This window comes from Salmo trutta, unplaced genomic scaffold (genome assembly GCF_901001165.1).
Source record: "Salmo trutta unplaced genomic scaffold, fSalTru1.1, whole genome shotgun sequence".
Classification (NCBI taxonomy): Eukaryota; Metazoa; Chordata; class Actinopteri; order Salmoniformes; family Salmonidae; genus Salmo; species Salmo trutta.
In genome coordinates, this window is record NW_021822384.1 from 537877 (window position 1) to 561661 (window position 23785).

Below are 23785 nucleotides of genomic sequence, written 5' to 3' on the forward strand. Positions count from 1 at the left end.
GTCCAACGCTCTAACCACTAGGCTTCCTGCCAACCCAATACCAGGACTAGAGTGTTCAAATATAGATCTGAACATGATTTTTATTCACCATTATTCTGATGAAATGCAACAAGATATTTTCACTTCAGAGAACCATCTGGAAGATTATTGGGCCAGTCAAACTATGGTTACCAGTCCTGTAGGTTTTCAGTCCAACCCTAATTTAACACACCTGATTCTACTAATAAGCTGCTCAACAAGACCTTAACTAGCTGAATCAGATATGCTAAATTAGGGTTGGACTGACAACCTACAGGACAGTAGATCTCCAGGAAGAGGGTTGGGCCGCCCTGGTGTAGATGAAGGGGAGGAGACATGTTAAAGAAGGATTTTTAAGCCTTGAGACAATTGAAACCATGGATTGTGAATGGACAAGACAAAAGATTTAAACAGGGTATGGTAGTAGGTGCCAGGAATGGTCCACCACCCAAAGGACATCCAGCCAACTTGACAACTGTGTGAAGCATTAGAATGATCATGTTCCACAGGGATGCTGGCCCGTGTTCGACACCTCGTAGAGTCCATGTCACGACAAATTGAGGCTGTTCTGAGGGCTGAGCAACTCAATATTAGGAAGGTGTTCCTAATGTTCTGTTCAGTGTATATCCCTTGGCCGGTCATTCTTTTCTGATGTTTATAATTTCATTGTCCATGTGTGGGCTACAAGTCAAATTTACTCAACAGTAGTGGTTTATAAGGAATACTGCTTTATGTACGAATTCAAATGTTACCAAGGGGCGTTGAATATAACGTCTCTATGCAAGTTATTTACCTCGCTTGAATGAGGTGTTAATGGATGATTCTGAAAAATGTCATTTCAGCTTTTTACCAGCAGGGGGAGGCAGAACACAGCAGCACCTATTGCAGTAGAGTAGACACTTTCTTCCGGAAGAACTAGACAGTTACTGATTCTGCAATGATTTAATGACGTTGCCATAAATACATGTCTTTAATATGAGATATCAAAAACTTAAGGAAAACAAATTCCTCAGCACTAGTAGAACAGGACACATTTAATACTTCTCTCACAACCCACACTAAGACCACTGTGGAGGGGAACGCCATGACAAGCCAGACCACTGTGGAGGGGAAAGCCATGACAAGCCAGACCACTGTGGAGGGGAAAGCCATGACAACCCAGACCACTGTGGAGGGGAACGCCATGGCAACCCAGACCACTGTGGAGGGGAAAGCCATGACAACCCAGACCACTGTGGAGGGGAAAGCCATGACAACCCAGACCACTGTGGAGGGGAACGCCATGACAACCCAGACCACTGTGGAGGGGAAAGCCATGACAACCCAGACCACTGTGGAGGGGAAAGCCATGACAACCCAGACCACTGTGGAGGGGAAAGCCATGACAACCCAGACCACTGTGGAGGGGAAAGCCATGACAAGCCAGACCACTGTGGAGGGGAAAGCCATGACAACCCAGACCACTGTGGAGGGGAAAGCCATGACAACCCAGATCACTGTGGAGGGGAACGCCATGACAACCCAGACCACTGTGGAGGGGAAAGCCATGACAACCCAGACCACTGTGGAGGGGAAAGCCATGGCAAGCCAGACCACTGTGGAGGGGAAAGCCATGACAACCCAGACCACTGTGGAGGGGAACGCCATGACAACCCAGATCACTGTGGAGGGGAAAGTCATGACAACCCAGACCACTGTGGAGGGGAAAGCCATGACAACCCAGATCACTGTGGAGGGGAACGCCATGACAACCCAGACCACTGTGGAGGGGAAAGCCATGACAACCCAGACCACTGTGGAGGGGAAAGCCAGGACAACCCAGACCACTGTGGAGGGGAAAGCCATGACAACCCAGACCACTGTGGAGGGGAAAGCCATGACAACCCAGACCACTGTGGAGGGGAAAGCCATGGCAAGCCAGACCACTGTGGAGGGGAAAGCCATGACAACCCAGACCACTGTGGAGGGGAACGCCATGACAACCCAGATCACTGTGGAGGGGAAAGTCATGACAACCCAGACCACTGTGGAGGGGAAAGCCATGACAACCCAGATCACTGTGGAGGGGAACGCCATGACAACCCAGACCACTGTGGAGGGGAACGCCATGACAACCCAGACCACTGTGGAGGGGAACGCCATGACAACCCAGACCACTGTGGAGGGGAAAGCCATGACAACCCAGACCACTGTGGAGGGGAAAGCCATGGCAAGCCAGACCACTGTGGAGGGGAAAGCCATGACAACCCAGACCACTGTGGAGGGGAACGCCATGACAACCCAGATCACTGTGGAGGGGAAAGTCATGACAACCCAGACCACTGTGGAGGGGAAAGCCATGACAACCCAGATCACTGTGGAGGGGAACGCCATGACAACCCAGACCACTGTGGAGGGGAAAGCCATGACAACCCAGACCACTGTGGAGGGGAAAGCCATGACAACCCAGACCACTGTGGAGGGGAAAGCCATGACAACCCAGACCACTGTGGAGGGGAAAGCCAGGACAACCCAGACCACTGTGGAGGGGAAAGCCATGACAACCCAGACCACTGTGGAGGGGAAAGCCATGACAACCCAGACCACTGTGGAGGGGAAAGCCATGGCAAGCCAGACCACTGTGGAGGGGAAAGCCATGACAACCCAGACCACTGTGGAGGGGAACGCCATGACAACCCAGATCACTGTGGAGGGGAAAGTCATGACAACCCAGACCACTGTGGAGGGGAAAGCCATGACAACCCAGATCACTGTGGAGGGGAAAGCCATGACAACCCAGACCACTGTGGAGGGGAAAGCCACGCCAACCCAGACCACTGTGGAGGGGAAAGCCACGCCAACCCAGACCACTGTGGAGGGGAAAGCCATGGCAACCCAGACCACTGTGGAGGGGAAAGCCATGGCAACCCAGACCACTGTGGAGGGGAAAGCCATGACAACCCAGACCACTGTGGAGGGGAAAGCCACGACAACCCAGACCACTGTGGAGGGGAAAGCCACGACAACCCAGACCACTGTGGAGGGGAACGCCATGACAACCCAGACCACTGTGGAGGGGAACGCCATGGCAACCCAGATCACTGTGGAGGGGAAAGCCACGACAACCCAGACCACTGTGGAGGGGAACGCCACGACAACCCAGACCACTGTGGAGGGGAACGCCATGACAACCCAGACCACTGTGGAGGGGAACGCCACGACAACCCAGACCACTGTGGAGGGGAACGCCATGACAACCCAGACCACTGTGGAGGGGAACGCCACGACAACCCAGACCACTGTGGAGGGGAACGCCATGACAACCCAGACCACTGTGGAGGGGAAAGCCATGACAACCCAGACCACTGTGGAGGGGAACGCCATGACAACCCAGACCACTGTGGAGGGGAAAGCCATGACAACCCAGACCACTGTGGAGGGGAAAGCCATGACAACCCAGACCACTGTGGAGGGGAAAGCCATGACAACCCAGACCACTGTGGAGGGGAAAGCCATGACAACCCAGACCACTGTGGAGGGGAACGCCATGACAACCCAGACCACTGTGGAGGGGAAAGCCATGACAACCCAGACCACTGTGGAGGGGAAAGCCATGACAACCCAGACCGCTGTGGAGGGGAAAGCCATGACAACCCAGACCGCTGTGGAGGGGAAAGCCATGACAACCCAGACCACTGTGGAGGGGAAAGCCATGACAACCCAGACCTCTGTGGAGGGGAAAGCCACGACAACCCAGACCACTGTGGAGGGGAAAGCCACGACAACCCAGACCACTGTGGAGGGGAAAGCCATGACAACCCAGACCACTGTGGAGGGGAACGCCATGACAACCCAGACCACTGTGGAGGGGAAAGCCATGACAACCCAGACCACTGTGGAGGGGAACGCCACGACAACCCAGACCACTGTGGAGGGGAACGCCATGACAACCCAGACCACTGTGGAGGGGAAAGCCATGGTGGCTAGAAGTACTAGATTGGAGGCTTGTCAGGTGGGGTAAGGTTTAAAGACTATAACAGGGTTGAAAGAACTAGAATCACAGCAAACCAAATACATGTTAGCCCATATAAATCAAAACCTGGTTTTAATATCATTCAAAAGGTCTCTTCAGCACTCCAATAGCATAAACGACAGCCTTAAATGTTTATAAATTCAGTTAGTTGGCTTGCCTGGGTTGAGACTTGAGAAAGCAGCAGTGTTTTAGTGTTATCTTGTGGCCCAAATGGCTCCCTATTCAGGGCAGCCCCATGGGCCCTGGTTAATAGTTGTGCACTAGAAACGGGAATAGGTACCCTAGTGACTGGGGGGGGGCGAGGCAAGTTGTCGTCAGGGGCAATGGATATGGATGGGGCTAGACAAGAGAACAGGTTGTCGTCAGGGACAATGGATATGGATGGGGCTAGACAAGAGAACAGGTTGTCATCAGGGGTAATGGATATGGATGGGGCTAGACAAGAGAACAGGTTGTCATCAGGGGTAATGGATATGGATGGGGCTAGACAAGAGAACAGGTTGTCATCAGGGACAATGGATATGGATGGGGCTAGACAAGAGAACAGGTTGTCATCAGGGGTAATGGATATGGATGGGGCTAGACAAGAGAACAGGTTGTCATCAGGGACAATGGATATGGATGGGGCTAGACAAGAGAACAGGTTGTCATCAGGGACAATGGATATGGATGGGGCTAGACAAGAGAACAGGTTGTCATCAGGGACAATGGATATGGATGGGGCTAGACAAGAGAACAGGTTGTCATCAGGGACAATGGATATGGATGGGGCTAGACAAGAGAACAGGTTGTCATCAGGGGCAATGGATATGGATGGGGCTAGACAAGAGAACAGGTTGTCATCAGGGACAATGGATATGGATGGGGCTAGACAAGAGAACAGGTTGTCATCAGGGGCAATGGATATGGATGGGGCTAGACAAGAGAACAGGTTGTCATCAGGGGCAATGGATATGGATGGGGCTAGACAAGAGAACAGGTTGTCATCGGGGACAATGGATATGGATGGGGCTAGACAAGAGAACAGGTTGAGGCATGTTTCCTGAAGATTTAAATATAAAGTCGTCCCCCTAGCAACTACTACCCACTCGCTCTCTTGTCGACAACAAACGTCTCTTTCTACCGGTGAACTTTAGTGAGACATTTGACTTTCACGTAGCTTAATCCCATGTCATTACAGATACAATTATAAAAGACTATCATCTGTGCAGAATAGAGGGAAGACAAGGTGAAAATAAACAAAGAAAAATCAATATACATATCTGTTCATTTGATAAGACATTCTTTATTCAATGAAAATAATAAAATATATTGAATATATCACCACTAAGAGAATTTGAAAAACTAGAAAGGCTATTTGACTGAACACTAGAAATCAATCCCAAATCAACACAACAGGCACCTTGTTTGATAGAGACAACAAACTCTGTTCATAAATAAAACCACTTCCAAATAAACAAATTAAAACATATTATTTATTCATTCAGGATTGAAGTTGTTTTGGGATCAGGGAGTTGTGTAGCTATGGGTTACATCCTATTCCCTATGTAGTGCACTACTTTAGACCAGAGTCCTATGGGCCATGGTTGAAAGTAGTGCACTACATAGGGAATGTACAGTCTAGCCGATAGCCGTCCTCAGCTGAGATAAATTAGGACGACAGACTGGATAGGCTCCCTGCAGACAGGACACAGCTTGTTCCTCTTCTTCAGTTTCCTGGCGCAGGTGTAACAGGCCATGAGGTGTCCGGTGCGTCCGTGTACGATGCAGCCGTTCTTGGGCCTGGTCTGACAGATGACGCAGGGCTCCAGGCAGCTGGCGGGGAGGTGAGCCTCCAGGCTGTTGAAACGCTCCAGGTCTGGTACCATCACTTCTTGGCTGAAGGGGGCGCTAGAGGACGAGCCTGAGCCTACACCATTGGAGTTCGAAGAAGAGGTGGAGGGCTGGGAGGAGCAGGCCGAGTCTTGGGAATCGGGGCCAGAGACGGACACCAAGTCCTGGGAGTCTTTGAGGAGGGGAAGGGGGGACTTGGCTCTCTTCCCATCTGGGACATCCAGTCCTTCGGTCTCGTCGGGCTCTGTCGGGGCTGGGGAAGGCTTGGGGGGTAAGGGTTTGAGGGTGGTGGTAGCAGAGTTGCTGTCAGATTCGGGAAACCAATCCATTCTTAGTGTCCAGCAGCGGTTACAGTTACGGGGGAGGGGAGGGTTCAACTCCTCACACTTTGAGCACTTCCAGTAGTCCTGAAACAACACCACTAGATTAGACCACAGACAACACTAGATTAGACCACAGACAACACCGCTAGATTAGACCACAGACAACACTAGATGACACCACTAGATTAGACCACAGCACCGCTAGATTAGACAACAGGCAACACCGCTAGATTAGACAACACCGCTAGATTAGACGACAGACAACACCGCTAGATTAGACGACAGACAACACCGCTAGATTAGACGACAGACAACACCGCTAGATTAGACGACAGGCACCACCGCTAGATTAGACGACAGGCACCACCGCTAGATTAGGCAACACCGCTAGATTAGACAACAGGCAACACTGCTAGATTAGACAACAGCGCTAGATTAGACAACAGCGCTAGATTAGACCACACCGCTAGATCAGACCACAGTCACCACTTAGACCACAGGCACCACCGCTAGATTAGACCACAGGCACCACCGCTAGATTAGACCACAGGCACCACCGCTAGATTAGACCACAGGCACCACCGCTAGATTAGACCACAGGCACCACCGCTAGATTAGACCACAGGCACCACCGCTAGATTAGACCACAGGCACCACCGCTAGATTAGACCACAGGCACCACCGCTAGATTAGACCACAGGCACCACCGCTAGATTAGACCACAGGCACCACCGCTAGATTAGACCACAGGCACCACCGCTAGATTAGACCACAGGCACCACCGCTAGATCAGACCACAGGCACCACCGCTAGATCAGACCACAGGCACTAACCAACCAGAACATTGGTAGCGAGTGACAAAAAAACAGCTAAGCAGCTTGTTGGACAATCAGAATTGTGAGAAATGATCTGTTGTATCCTTGTGTTGATTAGATTTGTTTTATCATGGGTAATATGAAACATACTGCTTCCGTGATTTCAGTGTCGTCATCGAACGAGTCCTCCTCCTCTGCTTCAAAGATGGTGACTTCATACACCTGTGAGAGAACAACAAGAGAGACACAGGGAGTCAACAGCTGCAGTTTGACCCCAGGACACTAGAGGGAGCTGTTTGAAATGAAAAACACACACACACCAATGTTTCCTCGGGGGGTCCGGGAGCATGCCCCCCCGTGATAATTTTTAGAACCACTGAAAAGGTCTGCTTTTTGTTGTTGTGGTGGTGCACCACAGCTAAATAAATGCAGCGGAAACACAGACACAGTTGAAAAGACAGTGAGCCGAGACCTCGTCCTCTCCAGACACTGAAGCCTCTTCGGGATCGCTGTAGGCATCCGAGTCGATGGACTCCACCTCAAACTCCACGCTGAAGTTATCAGAGTCTGAGTCCAGATCCTGGCTCAGAACATCGTCACACACGTCACTGACCAATGAACCTACTTCCTGTTGAGAGGGACAAAGAGAGAGAGCTCAGTAACATGGGACTTACACAGCTGCCGATTAGATTTACAAATTACAATCATCATTTTTTTACTCAGAATCTAAAGTACTGAACAAACCGATGTCACACACTAGACGTGAAACATTTCGTCTGACCATTATGTGTAGGAATGAATCATCTCATTCCTTCACCTGTATCATTTTGTAACCCAGCAGGTATTCTCTAGTTTAGGATCTCACCCTCCTTTTATTTAGGATTGGTGAAACTACAGTCTGACAGGGTAAATAGTTGTACTGCAGTAGGCTCCCCCACAGAGTTACAGGAGGTTCCCCCACAGAGTTACAGGAGGCTCCCCCACAGAGTTACAGGAGGAGGCTCCCCCACAGAGTTACAGGAGGAGGCTCCCCCACAGAGTTACAGGAGGCTCCCCCCACAGAGTTACAGGAGGCTCCCCCCACAGAGTTACAGGAGGAGGCTCCCCCCACAGAGTTACAGGAGGAGGCTCCCCCCACAGAGTTACAGGAGGAGGCTCCCCCCACAGAGTTACAGGAGGAGGCTCCCCCACAGAGTTACAGGAGGAGGCTACTCACAGTGTTACTGTGTGAGTCTGAAGACTCGCTGCTCCTACGGTCTCGTCTCAGGCCTCCAATCACACACCAGGACATGCTGTCGTCAAAGGTCAGAGAAAAGCTGTCTGACCTATGTCTCTTCCTGGACTCACACCCGTCCTCCTCTTGTGTCGATGATGTCCCATCTGGAATAGAACAGAGGGGTGAGCAGTGGTTTTAGTCAGGTTGACACATCAAATACCACTGTTAACAATGTCTTTCAAATAAACCATTTCTCCTCTGATGCCAATAGAGAAGAATATTGTGCATCCAATCACTCTTGTTGACATAGTGAAACATACTGATAGTCTTCAACGAAGCCGTTTCTCCCTTGATGACAATGAATATGTGATGTTTACAAGACATCAAGGATTTGTTTATAGCCGTATATGTGTACTGGGCCCTGAGGTACGACCAGTAGCTAAGAGCAATAAAACCCCAGTCCTTAAAATGGTCCAGTTCAATCCATCAGGCTAGGACTGTTGTGGATTCCCCCCTGGTCCGTTAGGAACAAGCATGTCTTTGTGATGTCTGTGTGTGGATGCCGTCAGGCTGCTTTGGGCCTGAAGAGACTCATTGTGAGGAGAAGTCATCTGAAAACATTCTCCACAGCCTCCGGACCAGAGCGTTCCTACGGTCCGATAGCCGGTCCTCCGGACCAGAGCGTTCCTACGGTCCGATAGCCGGTCCTCCGGACCAGAGCGTTCCTACGGTCTGATAGCCGGTCCTCCGGACCAGAGCGTTCCTACGGTCTGATAGCCGGTCCTCCGGACCAGAGCGTTCCTACGGTCTGATAGCCGGTCCTCCGGACCAGAGCGTTCCTACGGTCTGATAGCCGGTCCTCCGGACCAGAGCGTTCCTACGGTCTGATAGCCGGTCCTCCGGACCAGAGCGTTCCTACGGTCTGATAGCCGGTCCTCCGGACCAGAGCGTTCCTACGGTCTGATAGCCGGTCCTCCGGACCAGAGCGTTCCCACGGTCTGATAGCCGGTCCTCCGGACCAGAGCGTTCCCACGGTCTGATAGCCGGTCCTCCGGACCAGAGCGTTCCCACGGTCTGATAGCCGGTCCTCCGGACCAGAGCGTTCCCACGGTCTGATAGCCGGTCCTCCGGACCAGAGCGTTCCCACGGTCTGATAGCCGGTCCTCCGGACCAGAGCGTTCCCACGGTCTGATAGCCGGTCCTCCGGACCAGAGCGTTCCCACGGTCCGATAGCCGGTCCTCCGGACCAGAGCGTTCCTACGGTCCGATAGCCGGTCCTCCGGACCAGAGCGTTCCTACGGTCCGATAGCCGGTCCTCCGGACCAGAGAGTTCCTACGGTCCGATAGCCGGTCCTCCGGACCAGAGCGTTCCCACGGTCCGATAGCCGGTCCTCCGGACCAGAGCGTTCCTACGGTCTGATAGCCGGTCCTCCGGACCAGAGCGTTCCTACGGTCTGATAGCCGGTCCTCCGGACCAGAGCGTTCCTACGGTCTGATAGCCGGTCCTCCGGACCAGAGCGTTCCCACGGTCTGATAGCCGGTCCTCCGGACCAGAGCGTTCCTACGGTCTGATAGCCGGTCCTCCGGACCAGAGCGTTCCTACGGTCTGATAGCCGGTCCTCCGGACCAGAGCGTTCCCACGGTCTGATAGCCGGTCCTCCGGACCAGAGCGTTCCTACGGTCTGATAGCCGGTCCTCCGGACCAGAGCGTTCCCACGGTCTGATAGCCGGTCCTCCGGACCAGAGCGTTCCCACGGTCTGATAGCCGGTCCTCCGGACCAGAGCGTTCCTACGGTCTGATAGCCGGTCCTCCGGACCAGAGCGTTCCTACGGTCTGATAGCCGGTCCTCCGGACCAGAGAGTTCCTACGGTCCGATAGCCGGTCCTCCGGACCAGAGCGTTCCTACGGTCTGATAGCCGGTCCTCCGGACCAGAGCGTTCCCACGGTCTGATAGCCGGTCCTCCGGACCAGAGCGTTCCCACGGTCCGATAGCCGGTCCTCCGGACCAGAGCGTTCCTACGGTCTGATAGCCGGTCCTCCGGACCAGAGAGTTCCTACGGTCTGATAGCCGGTCCTCCGGACCAGAGCGTTCCCACGGTCTGATAGCCGGTCCTCCGGACCAGAGCGTTCCTACGGTCTGATAGCCGGTCCTCCGGACCAGAGCGTTCCTACGGTCTGATAGCCGGTCCTCCGGACCAGAGCGTTCCTACGGTCTGATAGCCGGTCCTCCGGACCAGAGAGTTCCTACGGTCTGATAGCCGGTCCTCCGGACCAGAGCGTTCCTACGGTCTGATAGCCGGTCCTCCGGACCAGAGCGTTCCTACGGTCTGATAGCCGGTCCTCTGGACCAGAGCGTTCCTACGGTCTGATAGCCGGTCCTCCGGACCAGAGCGTTCCCACGGTCTGATAGCCGGTCCTCCAGACCAGAGCGTTCCTACGGTCTGATAGCTGATCTTATCCCACACAGAGATAACATCTCAGACCACCACGTCTGCCTGCCTGGCTACAGATGGCCAGAACACCCCTGTCAAGAAGGACAAGTCTGGACGGACCCATTAAAAGTGACTGTGGTTCTATGCTTTGTCTGACGTGACGTCATGAAGCCATGCGGTCTGACGTGAGGTCATGAAGCCATGCGGTCTGACGTGACGTCATGAAGCCATGCGGTCTGACGTGACAGTTTTTCTCCAGGAGAACGTTACAGCACAGATCCACATGAGCAGGACTGGTGTAGTTAGTAGGTGTAGACTTATGTACACACTGCTGGAGTACTCCAACAGACAGGCAGACAGACAGGCAGACAGGCAGACAGGCAGACAGGCAGACAGACAGACAGACACTCACCAGGGTCACTCCTCCTCCTCCTGCGTTCTGAGGTAGATGATGAATGACAGTCTGAGTCTGTCTCCTGTAAACAGATTAAACAGGAGGAACCGTTAGAGAAATCAACCAGTGAACCAGGACACTGAGGGAGTCTGTCTATAAAACTCACTCAGGCACATCTACCACTTAAAACGACATCACAGGAAAAACCGCATCAGAAGCTCCAAGGGAGACCGTCTTGGAACACGTGCCAGTATAAAACATCACTCTGCAACACAACTAAAGTTGTTTCAACTTGAGGTTGAGTATGTTTATGTCTGTGACACAGAGCTAGGCAATTAGTTTGATCGCAAGCATTTTCGCTAAACACGTGTGTGTGACCAATAACATTTGATTTGATTTACAGTCTGTTTGTAACTCTTTAAAATGCAGGGTGATGGAGAAGTCTTTCTCCCTACATTCATTTAGTAACGGTGGCCCACCGCTAAACAACAATTTTTGAGACCGGTTGTAAACCAAGGTTTCTAGAACCTTTCTGCTGCTCTCTTAGGTGGTTTAACTAAGGGAAAGCAGTGGTGAAAAATACACAATTGAAAGATGTGAGAAAAGTCTGGTAAGCAGACTCCACATCGATCTAAATATTTCCCCCCATGAAATACCATCAAACAACATGTTAAAGTGCTCGCAATTACTTTTGTTAAATAGTCTCCATTTAAAAATGCTACAAATCATTCCTTCTGTTCATTTCCAACTGCCAAAGAGAAGTGGAAAATTACAAAGTGGTCAGAACGCATCGGAGTAGGATTCTATTGCATTGACAGGCACGACACAGGCATAACCAATCAGAGCTGTAGTAGACCTATATGCAAATAGACCATTGCCATATATGGATCTGTGCCATTGACTGGACTGTTTTTACAGCATGAGCGGTCGTGAGTAGATGAGCTTGTTTTGAAATCAAAGCGAGAGCGACTTGTGCACATTTGCTAGTTAGTGAGTTATTAGCCCAGTTATAGATAACTTGTAGTCAGCAATGGGGAAGTGATCGCTTCCAACAAGAGCACAAAACGTATACATTTCTAGACAGCTTTGAAACACAAGTCAGGTAAAAAGCTTTTTTGTCGTCTTAAAGGGGCAGTATTGTATTTTGAGACAGGTTTGAATAAGCTAAGTAGCCAATAGGCAGAGGGTAGCATCATTTGTCTGATTCTCTGTAATAATGGTATGGGAATAATGCTGCATTTTATTTTGTAAAGTGGTTTCTTGCATCAAACACAATATTCAGTCACCTCCTTGTCTGAAGGACAAGTGGATAAACAGGTTCATGTCAAGCCCAGCATGTTTTTTTTTTCTCACAAGTCTCATGGAATGTAGGTCTACATTGAACACCACACATTGGCTGCTACTGTCAGCTGAAAGATATAACAGCTATTTCCATATTAAAATGTTACGGGATTAATTCTCTCCATTGTTTTTGATGGTAGGCCACTCTGGTAGGCCTACATTATGATCAAATAGCCACAGCAGCCTACCTGGCCACTGTTAAAACTAACTTAAAGCAGGTACAGCCTCAGTGTTTACAGTAAGCGCGTGCCGGGCGTTGAACAGGATTTTCACAACGTTCAAGTTTGTGCTCATCAGACCTGAAATTTTCTCAGTGATAAAAAACAGAGGGAACATTGTTTGGGGCGGTATGCAAATTGGAGTGGGTCTATGGCAGTGCTCTCCAACAGGTCGATAGCCAGCTACCAGTAGCTACCAGCTCACCTATGACTAGCTCGACAAACTATTCTGAAAGTACATGCAATTTTCACGTGTTCCACCGCAAACTGTCATAAACAGATTTCACAAGTATCAGACAGTAGCAGCTACTGTCTAGTCAATGCAACATTGACATTGTACCAGCTACTGTCTAGTCAATGCAACACTGACATTGTACCAGCTACTGTCTAGTCAATGCAACACTGACATTATCCCAGCTACTGTCTAGTCAATGCAACACTGACATTGTACCAGCTACTGTCTAGTCAATGCAACACTGACATTATCCCAGCTACTGTCTAGTCAATGCAACACTGACATTATCCCAGCTACTGTCTAGTCAATGCAACATTATCCCAGCTACTGTCTAGTCAATGCAACATTGACATTGTACCAGCTACTGTCTAGTCAATGCAACATTGACATTGTACCAGCTACTGTCTAGTCAATGCAACACTGACATTGTACCAGCTACTGTCTAGTCAATGCAACATTATCCCAGCTACTGTCTAGTCAATGCAACATTGACATTGTACCAGCTACTGTCTAGTCAATTCAACACTGACATTATCCCAGCTACTGTCTAGTCAATGCAACACTGACATTATCCCAGCTACTGTCTAGTCAATGCAACATTATCCCAGCTACTGTCTAGTCAATGCAACATTATCCCAGCTACTGTCTAGTCAATGCAACATTGACATTATCCCAGCCCTGGTTAGACACTAGTGGCTACAAAAGTTTCCTCAAGGGGCAGCCCGTAAAACTGGGTTGGAATTACAGAAAGAGCCCAGGGCAGATGAAGTTCTTGTCGGTTGAAATAAATTACAGCGGAAACAATTAATGGGATTTTTTTTATTTTTATTACGGCTAAATGACAAAATAGCAACGTTGTGTCGGAGCTTGTAAAACAGCTGCCATCCTGTACGGCAACATTATAGCAATGCCTCCGCTGGAACGTTTCAACCAACCACAAGCTCTGTTTTTCCCCCCTTGATTTAGTTTAATGTGTCTACCATAGAAATACAATGAATAGATGCTCTTTCTATGTGGTCTTCTTACCTTAGGCCCTCTATCCGGTTCACTCTGGCTCCTGGGTTCCGTGAAGACAGATTGGGATTCTAAAAGGAAAAAGAAACATCTTCATTTAAAAAATCAGAATAGACTACTTCTTCACTGGTCTTATCAGCCCAATACATAACGCAACATTGAACTGCCTAGCGTACAAATGGCTTTTTCAAAAGAGATGTTTCTAGTTGATATACTACAGGACAATACAAGTGACAAAAGGAAAGCTAAAAGTACCTTGATTTTTCACTGCTAGGAGATTTTGTGTGATCATAGCGAAGAGGACTCTGAAAGAACAAAACCCACAAGGCTAACATTAGCACACTGAAACGCTTTCACTACCAGACAGCTCTCATTTGTTTAGCAAACAGAAGGCTGCTCATCAATTTCACTAACTTCCTTTTTGAACCATCAGTACACATCTGAAAAACACATGCAACAGGTGGCAGCATATTAAGTGGCTGTATTAGAGGACTAGAGGGTCTGTATTAGAGATTAGAGGCCAGAGGAGCTGTATTAGAGGACCAGAGGGGTTGTATTAGAGGCCAGAGTCTGTATTAGAGGACCAGAGTCTGTATTAGAGGACCAGAGGGTCTGTATTAGAGGACCAGAGGAGCTGTATTAGAGATTAGAGGCAGAGTCTGTATTAGAGGCCAGGGAGCTGTATTAGAGGACAGAGTCTGTATTAGAGCCTGTGTAGAGGAGCTGCATTAGAGGCTGTGTAGAGAGCCTGCATTAGAGCCTGTGTAGAGAGCCTGCATTAGAGCAACGCAAGCTGAGCAAACAGGGTGTGTGTTGGGGGTTTATTGTCCAAGCTGTGTGTGTTATTGTGTGAGTGGCCCTTTGATGGAGAATATGTCCACACCGTGCAGTGTGTGTCCTCACCGTGGTTCTTTAACAGAGAAGCTGTCCACTCCCAGTACAGCCCCCAGGGGGTCATCAGCACAGTGCACTATGTGTTGCTGCTTCATGTCATAAAGCTGTTTCTTCATGATGTACTGCCCCAGGTAGAATATCACCTGACAATAGACAGCTCAGGGGTCAGAGGTCAACACCACACACACACACACACACACACACACACATACATACATACATACATACATACATACATACATACATACATACATACATACATACATACATACATACATACATACATGCATAAGAGAGAGAGAAACAGGGTACAGGCAGGGGTCAAGATGAGAGAGTAACAAGGGATACAGTCAAGGGTCAAGAGGAGAGAGAGCATAACAGGGGGTACAGGCAGAGGTCAAGAGAAGAAGCCTGGGAGTGTCTCAGGATAAGACTGCACCACCAATAGTTTTGTCTCAGTCTAGTAGATACCCTCCCTCCATACACTGATCCAGACAGTCCTGTCTCAGTCTAGTAGATACCCTCCCTCCATATACTGATCCAGACAGTCCTGTCTCAGTCTAGTTGATACCCTCCCTCCATATACTGATCCAGACAGTCCTGTCTCAGTCTAGTTGATACCCTCCCTCCATATACTGATCCAGACGGTCCTGTCTCAGTCTAGTTGATACCCTCCCTCCATATACTGACCCAGACAGTCCTGTCTCAGTCTAGTAGATACCCTCCTTCCATATACTGATCCAGACAGTCCTGTCTCAGTCTAGTAGATACCCTCCTTCCATATACTGATCCAGACAGTCCTGTCTCAGTCTAGTTGATACCCTCCCCCATATACTGATCCAGACAGTCCTGTCTCAGTCTAGTAGATACCCTCCCTCCATATACTGATCCAGACAGTCCTGTCTCAGTCTAGTTGATACCCTCCCTCCATATACTGATCCAGACAGTCCTGTCTCAGTCTAGTAGATACCCTCGCTCCATATACTGATCCAGACGGTCCTGTCTCAGTCTAGTAGATACCCTCCCTCCATATACTGATCCAGACAGTCCTGTCTCAGTCTAGTAGATATCCTCCCTCCATATACTGATCCAGACAGTCCTGTCTCAGTCTAGTAGATACCCTCCTTCCATATACTGATCCAGACAGTCCTGTCTCAGTCTAGTAGATACCCTCCCCCATATACTGATCCAGACAGTCCTGTCTCAGTCTAGTTGATACCCTCCCCCATATACTGATCCAGACAGTCCGGTCTCAGTCTAGTAGATACCCTCCCTCCATATACTGATCCAGACGGTCCTGTCTCAGTCTAGTAGATACCCTCCCTCCATATACTGATCCAGACAGTCCTGTCTCAGTCTAGTTGATACCCTCCCTCCATATACTGATCCAGACAGTCCTGTCTCAGTCTAGTAGATACCCTCCTTTCATATACTGATCCAGACAGTCCTGTCTCAGTCTAGTAGATACCCTCCTTCCATATACTGATCCAGACAGTCCTGTCTCAGTCTAGTAGATACCCTCCTTCCATATACTGATCCAGACAGTCCTGTCTCAGTCTAGTTGATACCCTCCCCCATATACTGATCCAGACAGTCCTGTCTCAGTCTAGTTGATACCCTCCTTCCATATACTGATCCAGACAGTCCTGTCTCAGTCTAGTAGATACCCTCCCTCCATATACTGATCCAGACAGCTCTGTCTCAGTCTAGTAGATACCCTCCCTCCATATACTGATCCAGACAGTCCTGTCTCAGTCTAGTTGATACCCTCCCTCCATATACTGATCCACACAGTCCTGTCTCAGTCTAGTAGATACCCTCCCTCCATATACTGATCCAGACAGTCCTGTCTCAGTCTAGTAGATACCCTCCCTCCATATACTGATCCAGACAGTCCTGTCTCAGTCTAGTAGATACCCTCCCTCCATATACTGATCCAGACAGTCCTGTCTCAGTCTAGTAGATACCCTCCTTCCATATACTGATCCAGACAGTCCTGTCTCAGTCTAGTTGATACCCTCCCCCATATACTGATCCAGACAGTCCTGTCTCAGTCTAGTTGATACCCTCCCCCATATACTGATCCAGACAGTCCTGTTTCAGTCTAGTAGATACCCTCCCTCCATATACTGATCCAGACAGTCCTGTTTCAGTCTAGTAGATACCCTCCCTCCATATACTGATCCAGACAGTCCTGTCTCAGTCTAGTTGATACACCTCATCCCATACTGATCCAGAGTATTCTGGGTCACAATTTAGACAGTCAACTGACAGACACATGATCATTGCACTGAGTAGAAGTATATGACTCCATCCAATATACTTCTCTAGCTGACAGGAGGCTATTGTGATAGACTGATCACTGCCATGAAGGTATCAGTTCCTTATGATAAAAGCAGATTACACAGACTGTAAACACATTTTCCAGCAATCAATGTGGACCAGTAAAACGCTCAGCACTCCCATACACTCTATAAACCAAAGCATCAGAGGAGTGCCTCTCTCTCTCTCTCTGAGATAACTCTGTCTCCCTGATGAACAACAGAGGAAGGAGCCAAACACGGAGTCCCAGACTAGTTAGACATTCCTGAGGTCCGTTAGAACCCCAGTGAGTCAGAGTAGAAGTCAAGAGGTGGCTGAACGTTCTAACATTCTAACTAAGATAATCACCAGTCTCTATGACTCAGACTCTCACACAGACAGACCCCCTGACATGTCTCATCAAAGCTGTGTGACTTGTCCTCAAACCAAGGTGGTCTGCTAGCCAATCATAGCTCTTAAATGACAGTGCATTTGTATTCTAGTTTAGTAGACACTACAATCAGTTCGATCAACTAAAGTAGGTAAAACAGTATACCAATAGGAAAACAATAGAACCAAGTCAAAGCCATTCTAATTTTTGAGAGCATCTACCGTATGCCGATGAAAGCGACAATCAATAGTGAAACTATTGTAAATCTAGCGATGTAGAGAATAATCCAGAAACACCTACACAATGTATATACCAGTAGTTTGGCTGCTAATGGCAAATTAAGAGTGACTTTCCCCCCTTAGAAACTAATATCCACTATTCTAGCATTAAACCCTAAGATATACTGCAATTGGAAATTCAAAACATCAAATATTTAAATGTAAAAACTGAATAAAAGAAAAATGTGAGACTAGAAAATAATTACAGAAACTGAAAAGTCTGGGAGATAATGTCTATTGAGGATCTTAAAAGGTTTCCTCTGTCTGCTTCATGCAACAATAAGTTGATTAAGTAAAGTTAAGCCAAAGACTAGTGGTTCTATATCAGCAGGATATAGGAAACAAGACAGCCAGCTGTCAGCTCACTTCTTACCTCTTTCATGGTGAAAACGTCTTTGTCTGCACCTGCCTGCTGTAATAAGATATGCAGTTTCTCTTTTGGTCGTACCTGTGAAAATACAGCACATAAACAAAATACATTATATTACATTCAATGTAACTGTAAACAAATATGACTTAAATAGTGTGATAGAGAGAAAGCGATTGCAGTTAATACTTACAAGTTTGTCATTGTCCAACGTATTTATTTGGGAACTACTTCTATGCCATTCTGACATTCTCTCACAATTCTCTGCCATTCTGTCTTTCACCTGTCGAAGAGTAGAGGTAAAATACATTTTCATTTCCAAGTTAACATGCAATGCCTTATAAAATTATACAATTACATACATGTCTTCAAGACAAGCTTTGGAAGACAAAAACAAGTTTACCTAAATAAATAGATAGAAGTACTAATGAGTAGATGTTTATTTACCCCCTTCATATTGTGTATCTAAAGTGCTTGAGGTCGGCTGGTAGCATTAGGAACCACTTCCCCGTCTCCCCCGGATTTAAATAGGCTCAGAGACATGTCAGGACTAGCACTGCTGCGGCTGGTGACGCTAGGATGCTATTGGACGCAGCCGCCGTATGGCTGAAACTAGATGACTAACCTCACCTAACATGTTCTAGCATGACGAGCACACCGCTTTGACTGGCCCACCTAGCGGCCACCCTGCGTCTGTACACCCGCCTCCGCCCTTAGTGCTGAGCTGGCCGCTACAGTTGGATATGCCCGGGCATGTCCCCGTTTACTACAGCCCTACATTGTGTAACTATCAGCTGTTTTACTGACATGGGCAGGGTTGGAGGAAGGGTGTCTCGACTGACTCGCTTAGCTATTGCTTTTCCAAACAAACAAAGAGCCATGCAAGTTGACAGGTGAACTATTGGACATGAAAACTGGTTGCCACTGGATATTAACGTTACCACCGTGGATATGAAATTACAAAGTACGGGATTAAAGCCAAAGTAACGATCTGTCACCAACATTAAGAGGGGTTTGACATCTGGACTCACTGATAACAATTCTTTATCTGATCTAACATTTGGTCATGAGTTTAGTTTTTCTGTTGCAGATATCCATCAATGTTATTCAATCGCATGAAAGAAACTGACCTGCGAAAAGTAACGTTACCTACACTTCAATCCTCATCCTTTTATTGCTACCTAACCAAATGGGATAGTTTCCTATCAATCTGTCAAAACACAATGAAGACAAACAGCTTGGAAAGACACACGACCCCGTTGTGTAAAGTCAGTAAAGTAGACCAGTGTGCAATATTAGCAAGTTAGTATAGCTGATAACTTACATTAATAACATCGACGTTACAGTCAAATGTATTTAACATAGGCATCTAGCTAGATTCAATGTGTGGTATTTACAATACATGTTTTAACTAGCTAACCACTAACGTTACGCTGCACCGCCAAAATCAAACTGTTGAACGAGCAACTACTATAGTCCGGACGTTGACTAGCAAGTTGGTGTCGCTACCAGGCAGCGTTTTTTGATATATCTTCATGTGCATTTTGTTAGATGGGTAACTACAACACCACAGATAAACATATTTGACGACACTCTTGTTAGGTTAACATTACATTGCATGTTGAGCCGTTGTACTACTAGCTACCACAACTTCGCTACTATGTGTTGACGTCTAGCTATTCAACGTTAACTCCTTACTAGTAGTTTCCGTTTTAGCCATCAGGAAAACACGAGGATGAGAGGCCTTCTAGCATGTGGCTAATGCTATTAAAACTTTAGCTCTACAAATGAAGTTGTTGTACAAATTTCATGTCAAAATAACTCATAGTTAAACTATTATACACAATAGCTTGCATTTAAACGTTCATACCAATAGTTAAATAGATTTAGAGCACATTATTGGCTTCACTTACGTTACTTTCACAATCCAATAACTTGCTTCTAAAGTTAGCGAGGCAAACGAACGTTAATTTTGTCGCCCCTAGTGGCGGTTCCAAAGTAGGGCACGTGCACTGAAGATGAACCAGGTTGACTAATCAATCACAAGAAGAAGAAAAATATGTCCGTTTTTACAAGAAGAAGAAAATAGACTACATGCATGTGGGGAATGTTCAGAGTTTTATAGTGGAACAAACATGGGAACTATCTACGAACTCAGCCAATACTTGATTGGCTGGATCGATTCATCAATGCATTCTTTGCCTAATCATTGATTCAATCATCAGAGGGGAAATGGCATTGGTAGTTATTCAAATCACACAGTCAGTGTGAAGATTAAATCAATCACATTGAATTCATATAATAGACATGTTTCTGTATGTCTAGCTTTATAAGTGTATTCATCATCATTATCCCCTGAGAGAGGAATACATCAGTGTTCTTCTGTATCTTCACTCCAATATGGGTCAATCTCTTGACATGGCACTCGCTCGTTGAAACAGGGGCATTGTGACTCTTCACATGGCTACTTGCTGACTCGGAAATCATTGCCTCCGTCTGCCAGAGACAAAAGTGTGTTTGTGTTACGTTCTGTTATTCTGCCAACCAGCTCTGCTCTAGGGCCATTTCTCAAGCGTAGGAGTGCTGATCTAGGATTCATTTTGCCTTTTAGATCACAATGAATAAGATAACATGGACATGAGGGACCTGATCCTAGATCAGCAGTTCTACTCTGCACGTGGTCTGGTCGGATGCTGAGACATGTCCTGGCTGTTCACACTTCATCATCATAGTGCCATGATGCTAGTCCTTATAATGCTAGTCCATGATGCTAGTCCTTATGATGCTAGACCTTATGATGCTAATCCATGATGCTAGTTCTTATAACGCTAGACCTTATGATGCTAGTCCATGATGCTAGACCATGATGCTAGACCTTATGATGCTAGTCCATGATGCTAGACCTTATGATGCTAATCCATGATGCTAGTCCATGATGCTAGTCCTTATGATGCTAGTCCATGATGCTAGACCTTATGATGCTAATCCATGATGCTAGTCCTTATGATGCTAGACCTTATGATGCTAGTCCATGATACTTGACCTTATGATGCTAATCCATGATGCTAGTCCTTATGATGCTAGACCTTATGATGCTAGTCCATGATGCTAGACCTTATGATGCTAGTCCATGATGCTAGACCTTATGATGCTAGTCCTTATGATGCTAGACCTTATGATGTTAGTCCTTTTGATGCTAGTCCTTATGATGCTAGACCTTATGATGCTAATCCATGATGCTAGTTCTTATAATGCTAGACCTTATGATGCTAGTCCATGATGCTAGACCTTATGATGCTAGTCCTTTTGATGCTAGTCCTTATGATGCTAATCCATGATGCTAGACCTTATGATGTTAGTCCTTATGATGCTAGACCTTATGATGCTAATCCATGATGCTAGTTCTTATAATGCTAGACCTTATGATGCTAGTCCATGATGCTAGACCTTATGATGCTAGTCCTTTTGATGCTAGTCCTTATGATGCTAGACCTTATGATGCTTGTCCATGATACTTGTCCTTATGATGCTAGACCTTTATGCTAGTCCATATGAAGCTAGTCCATGATGCTAGACCTTATCAAATCAAATTTTATTTGTCACATGCGCCAACTACAAGTGTAGACCTTACAGTGAAATGGTTACCTACAAGCCCTTAACCAACAATGCAGTTTTAAGAAAAAAAAGAAAAAAAGTAACAAGTATTTAAAGAGCAGCAGTAAAATAACAATAGCGAGGCTATATACAGGGGGTAACGGTACAGAGTCAATGTGGAGGCTATATACAGGGGGTACCGGTACAGAGTCAATGTGGAGGCTATATACAGGGGGTACCGCTACAGAGTCAATGTGGAGGCTATATACAGGGGGTACCGGTACAGAGTCAATGTGGAGGCTATATACAGGGGGTAACGGTACAGAGTCAATGTGGAGGCTATATACAGGGGGTAACGGTACAGAGTCAATGTGGAGGCTATATACAGGGCGTACCGGTACAGAGTCAATGTGGAGGCTATATACAGGGGGTACCGGTACAGAGTCAATGTGGAGGCTATATACAGGGGGTACCGGTACAGAGTCAATGTGGAGGCTATATACAGGGGATACCGGTACAGAGTCAATGTGGAGGCTATATACAGGGGGGTACCGGTACAGAGTCAATGTGGAGGCTATATACAGGGGGTAACGGTACAGAGTCAATGTGGAGGCTATATACAGGGCGTACCGGTACAGAGTCAATGTGGAGGCTATATACAGGGGGTACCGGTACAGAGTCAATGTGGAGGCTATATACAGGGGGTACCGGTACAGAGTCAATGTGGAGGCTATATACAGGGGATACCGGTACAGAGTCAATGTGGAGGCTATATACAGGGGGTACCGGTGCAGAGTCAATGTGGAGGCTATATACAGGGGGTACCGGTACAGAGTCAATGTGGAGGCTATATACAGGGGGTACCGGTACAGAGTCAATGTGCGGGGGTACCGGTTAGTCGAGTTAATATGTACATGCAGGTAGAGTTATTAAAGTGACTATGCATAGATAATTACAGAGAGTAGCAACAGCTTAAAATGGGGTGGGGGGGGGGGGCAATGCAAATAGTCTGGGTAGCCATTTGATTAGATGTTCAGGAGTCTTATGGCTTGGGGGTAGAAGCTGTTTAGAAGCCTCTTGGACCTAGACTTGGCGCTCCGGTACCACTTGCCGTGCGGTAGCAGAGAGAACAATCTAAGACTAGGGTGGCTGGAGTCTTGGACAATTTTTAGGGCTGACACCGCCTGGTATAGAGGTCCTGGATGGCAGGAAGCTTGGCCCCAGTGATGTACTGAGCCGTACGCACTACCCTCTGTAGTGCCTTGCGGTCGGAGGCCGAGCAGTTGCCATAACAGGCAGTGATGCAACCAGTCAGGATGTTCTTGATGGTGCAGCTGTAGAACCTTTTGGGGATCTAAGGACCCATGCCAATTCTTTTCAGTCTCCTGAGGGGGAATAGGTTTTGACGTGCCCGCTTCACAACTGTCATGGTGTGCTTGGACTATGTTAGTTTGTTGGTGATGTGGACACCAGGGAACTTGAAGCTCTCAACCTGCTCCACTACAGCCCTGCTCGGTCCTCCTTTTCCTGTAGTCCACAATCATCTCCTTTGTCTTGATCACGTTGAGGGAGAGGTTGTTGTCCTGGCACCACACGGCCAGGTCTCTGACCTCCTTCCTATAGGCTGTCTCGTCGTTGATCAGGCCTACCACTGTTGTGTCATCGGAAAACTTAATGGTGTTGGAGTCGTGCCTGGCCGTGCAGTCATGAGTGAACAGGGAGTACAGGAGGGGACTGAGCACGCAGCCCTGAGAGACCCCCGTGTTGAGGATCAGTGTGGCGGATGTGATACTAGTCCTTTTGATGCTAGTCCATATGATGCTAGTCCTTATGATGCTAGTCCATATGATGCTAGTCCTTTGGTTAGAAGAACAGAGAATAAACTGGTATAAGTGAATCTACAACAGAAGATACATGGAACTAATGGTCATTGAACTAATGGTCATGGAACTAGTGGTCATGGAACTAATGGTCATTGAACTAATGGTCATGGAACTAGTGGCCATGGAACTAGTGGTCATGGAACTAGTGGTCATGGAACTAATGGTCATGGAACTAGTGGTCATGGAACTAGTGGTCATGGAACTAGTGGTCATGGAACTAGTGGT

The 23785-nt window shown here is 47.8% G+C and overlaps 2 protein-coding genes across 3 annotated transcripts; one reads left to right on the plus strand and one right to left on the minus strand.

The window, feature by feature from the left end:
- Positions 1-1102: 1102 nt before the first annotated feature.
- Positions 1103-4018, plus strand: LOC115182053 (integumentary mucin C.1-like). The gene has a single exon (XM_029743695.1). It carries the CDS (start codon positions 1103-1105, stop codon positions 4016-4018), a length of 2916 nt encoding a protein of 971 aa, XP_029599555.1.
- Positions 4019-5298: 1280 nt separating this feature from the next.
- LOC115182075 (E3 ubiquitin-protein ligase Mdm2) lies at positions 5299-20100 on the minus strand. Of its 2 annotated transcripts, none has more exons than XM_029743726.1 (11): positions 19997-20100; positions 18277-18366; positions 18090-18164; positions 14756-14889; positions 14108-14157; positions 13865-13923; positions 11063-11126; positions 8218-8381; positions 7474-7629; positions 7152-7223; positions 5299-6270 (listed from the first exon to the last, which is right to left on the minus strand). In XM_029743726.1, the coding sequence occupies exons 2-11, from the start codon at positions 18352-18354 to the stop codon at positions 5668-5670; spliced, it is 1455 nt and encodes a 484-aa protein (XP_029599586.1). In that variant the 5' UTR covers positions 18355-18366; positions 19997-20100; the 3' UTR covers positions 5299-5667. The 2 variants fall into 2 exon arrangements, with proteins under 2 accessions (XP_029599586.1, XP_029599585.1); XM_029743725.1 differs by lacking the exon at positions 19997-20100 and adding an exon at positions 18531-18699.
- Positions 20101-23785: the final 3685 nt, after the last annotated feature.

Excerpts from the sequence above, each read along its gene's own strand:
- LOC115182053 (XM_029743695.1), top strand. The coding sequence starts at position 1,103 with ATGACAAGCCAGACCACTGTGGAGGGGAAAGCCATGACAAGCCAGACC.
- LOC115182075 (XM_029743725.1), bottom strand. Across the intron at positions 18,165-18,276 it reads CGTTGGACAATGACAAACTT|GTACGACCAAAAGAGAAACT; the intron begins GTAAGTATTAAC and ends GTATTTTCACAG. Across the intron at positions 8,382-11,062 it reads GAGGAGGAGGAGTGACCCTG|ATGGGACATCATCGACACAA; the intron begins GTGAGTGTCTGT and ends GTTCTATTCCAG.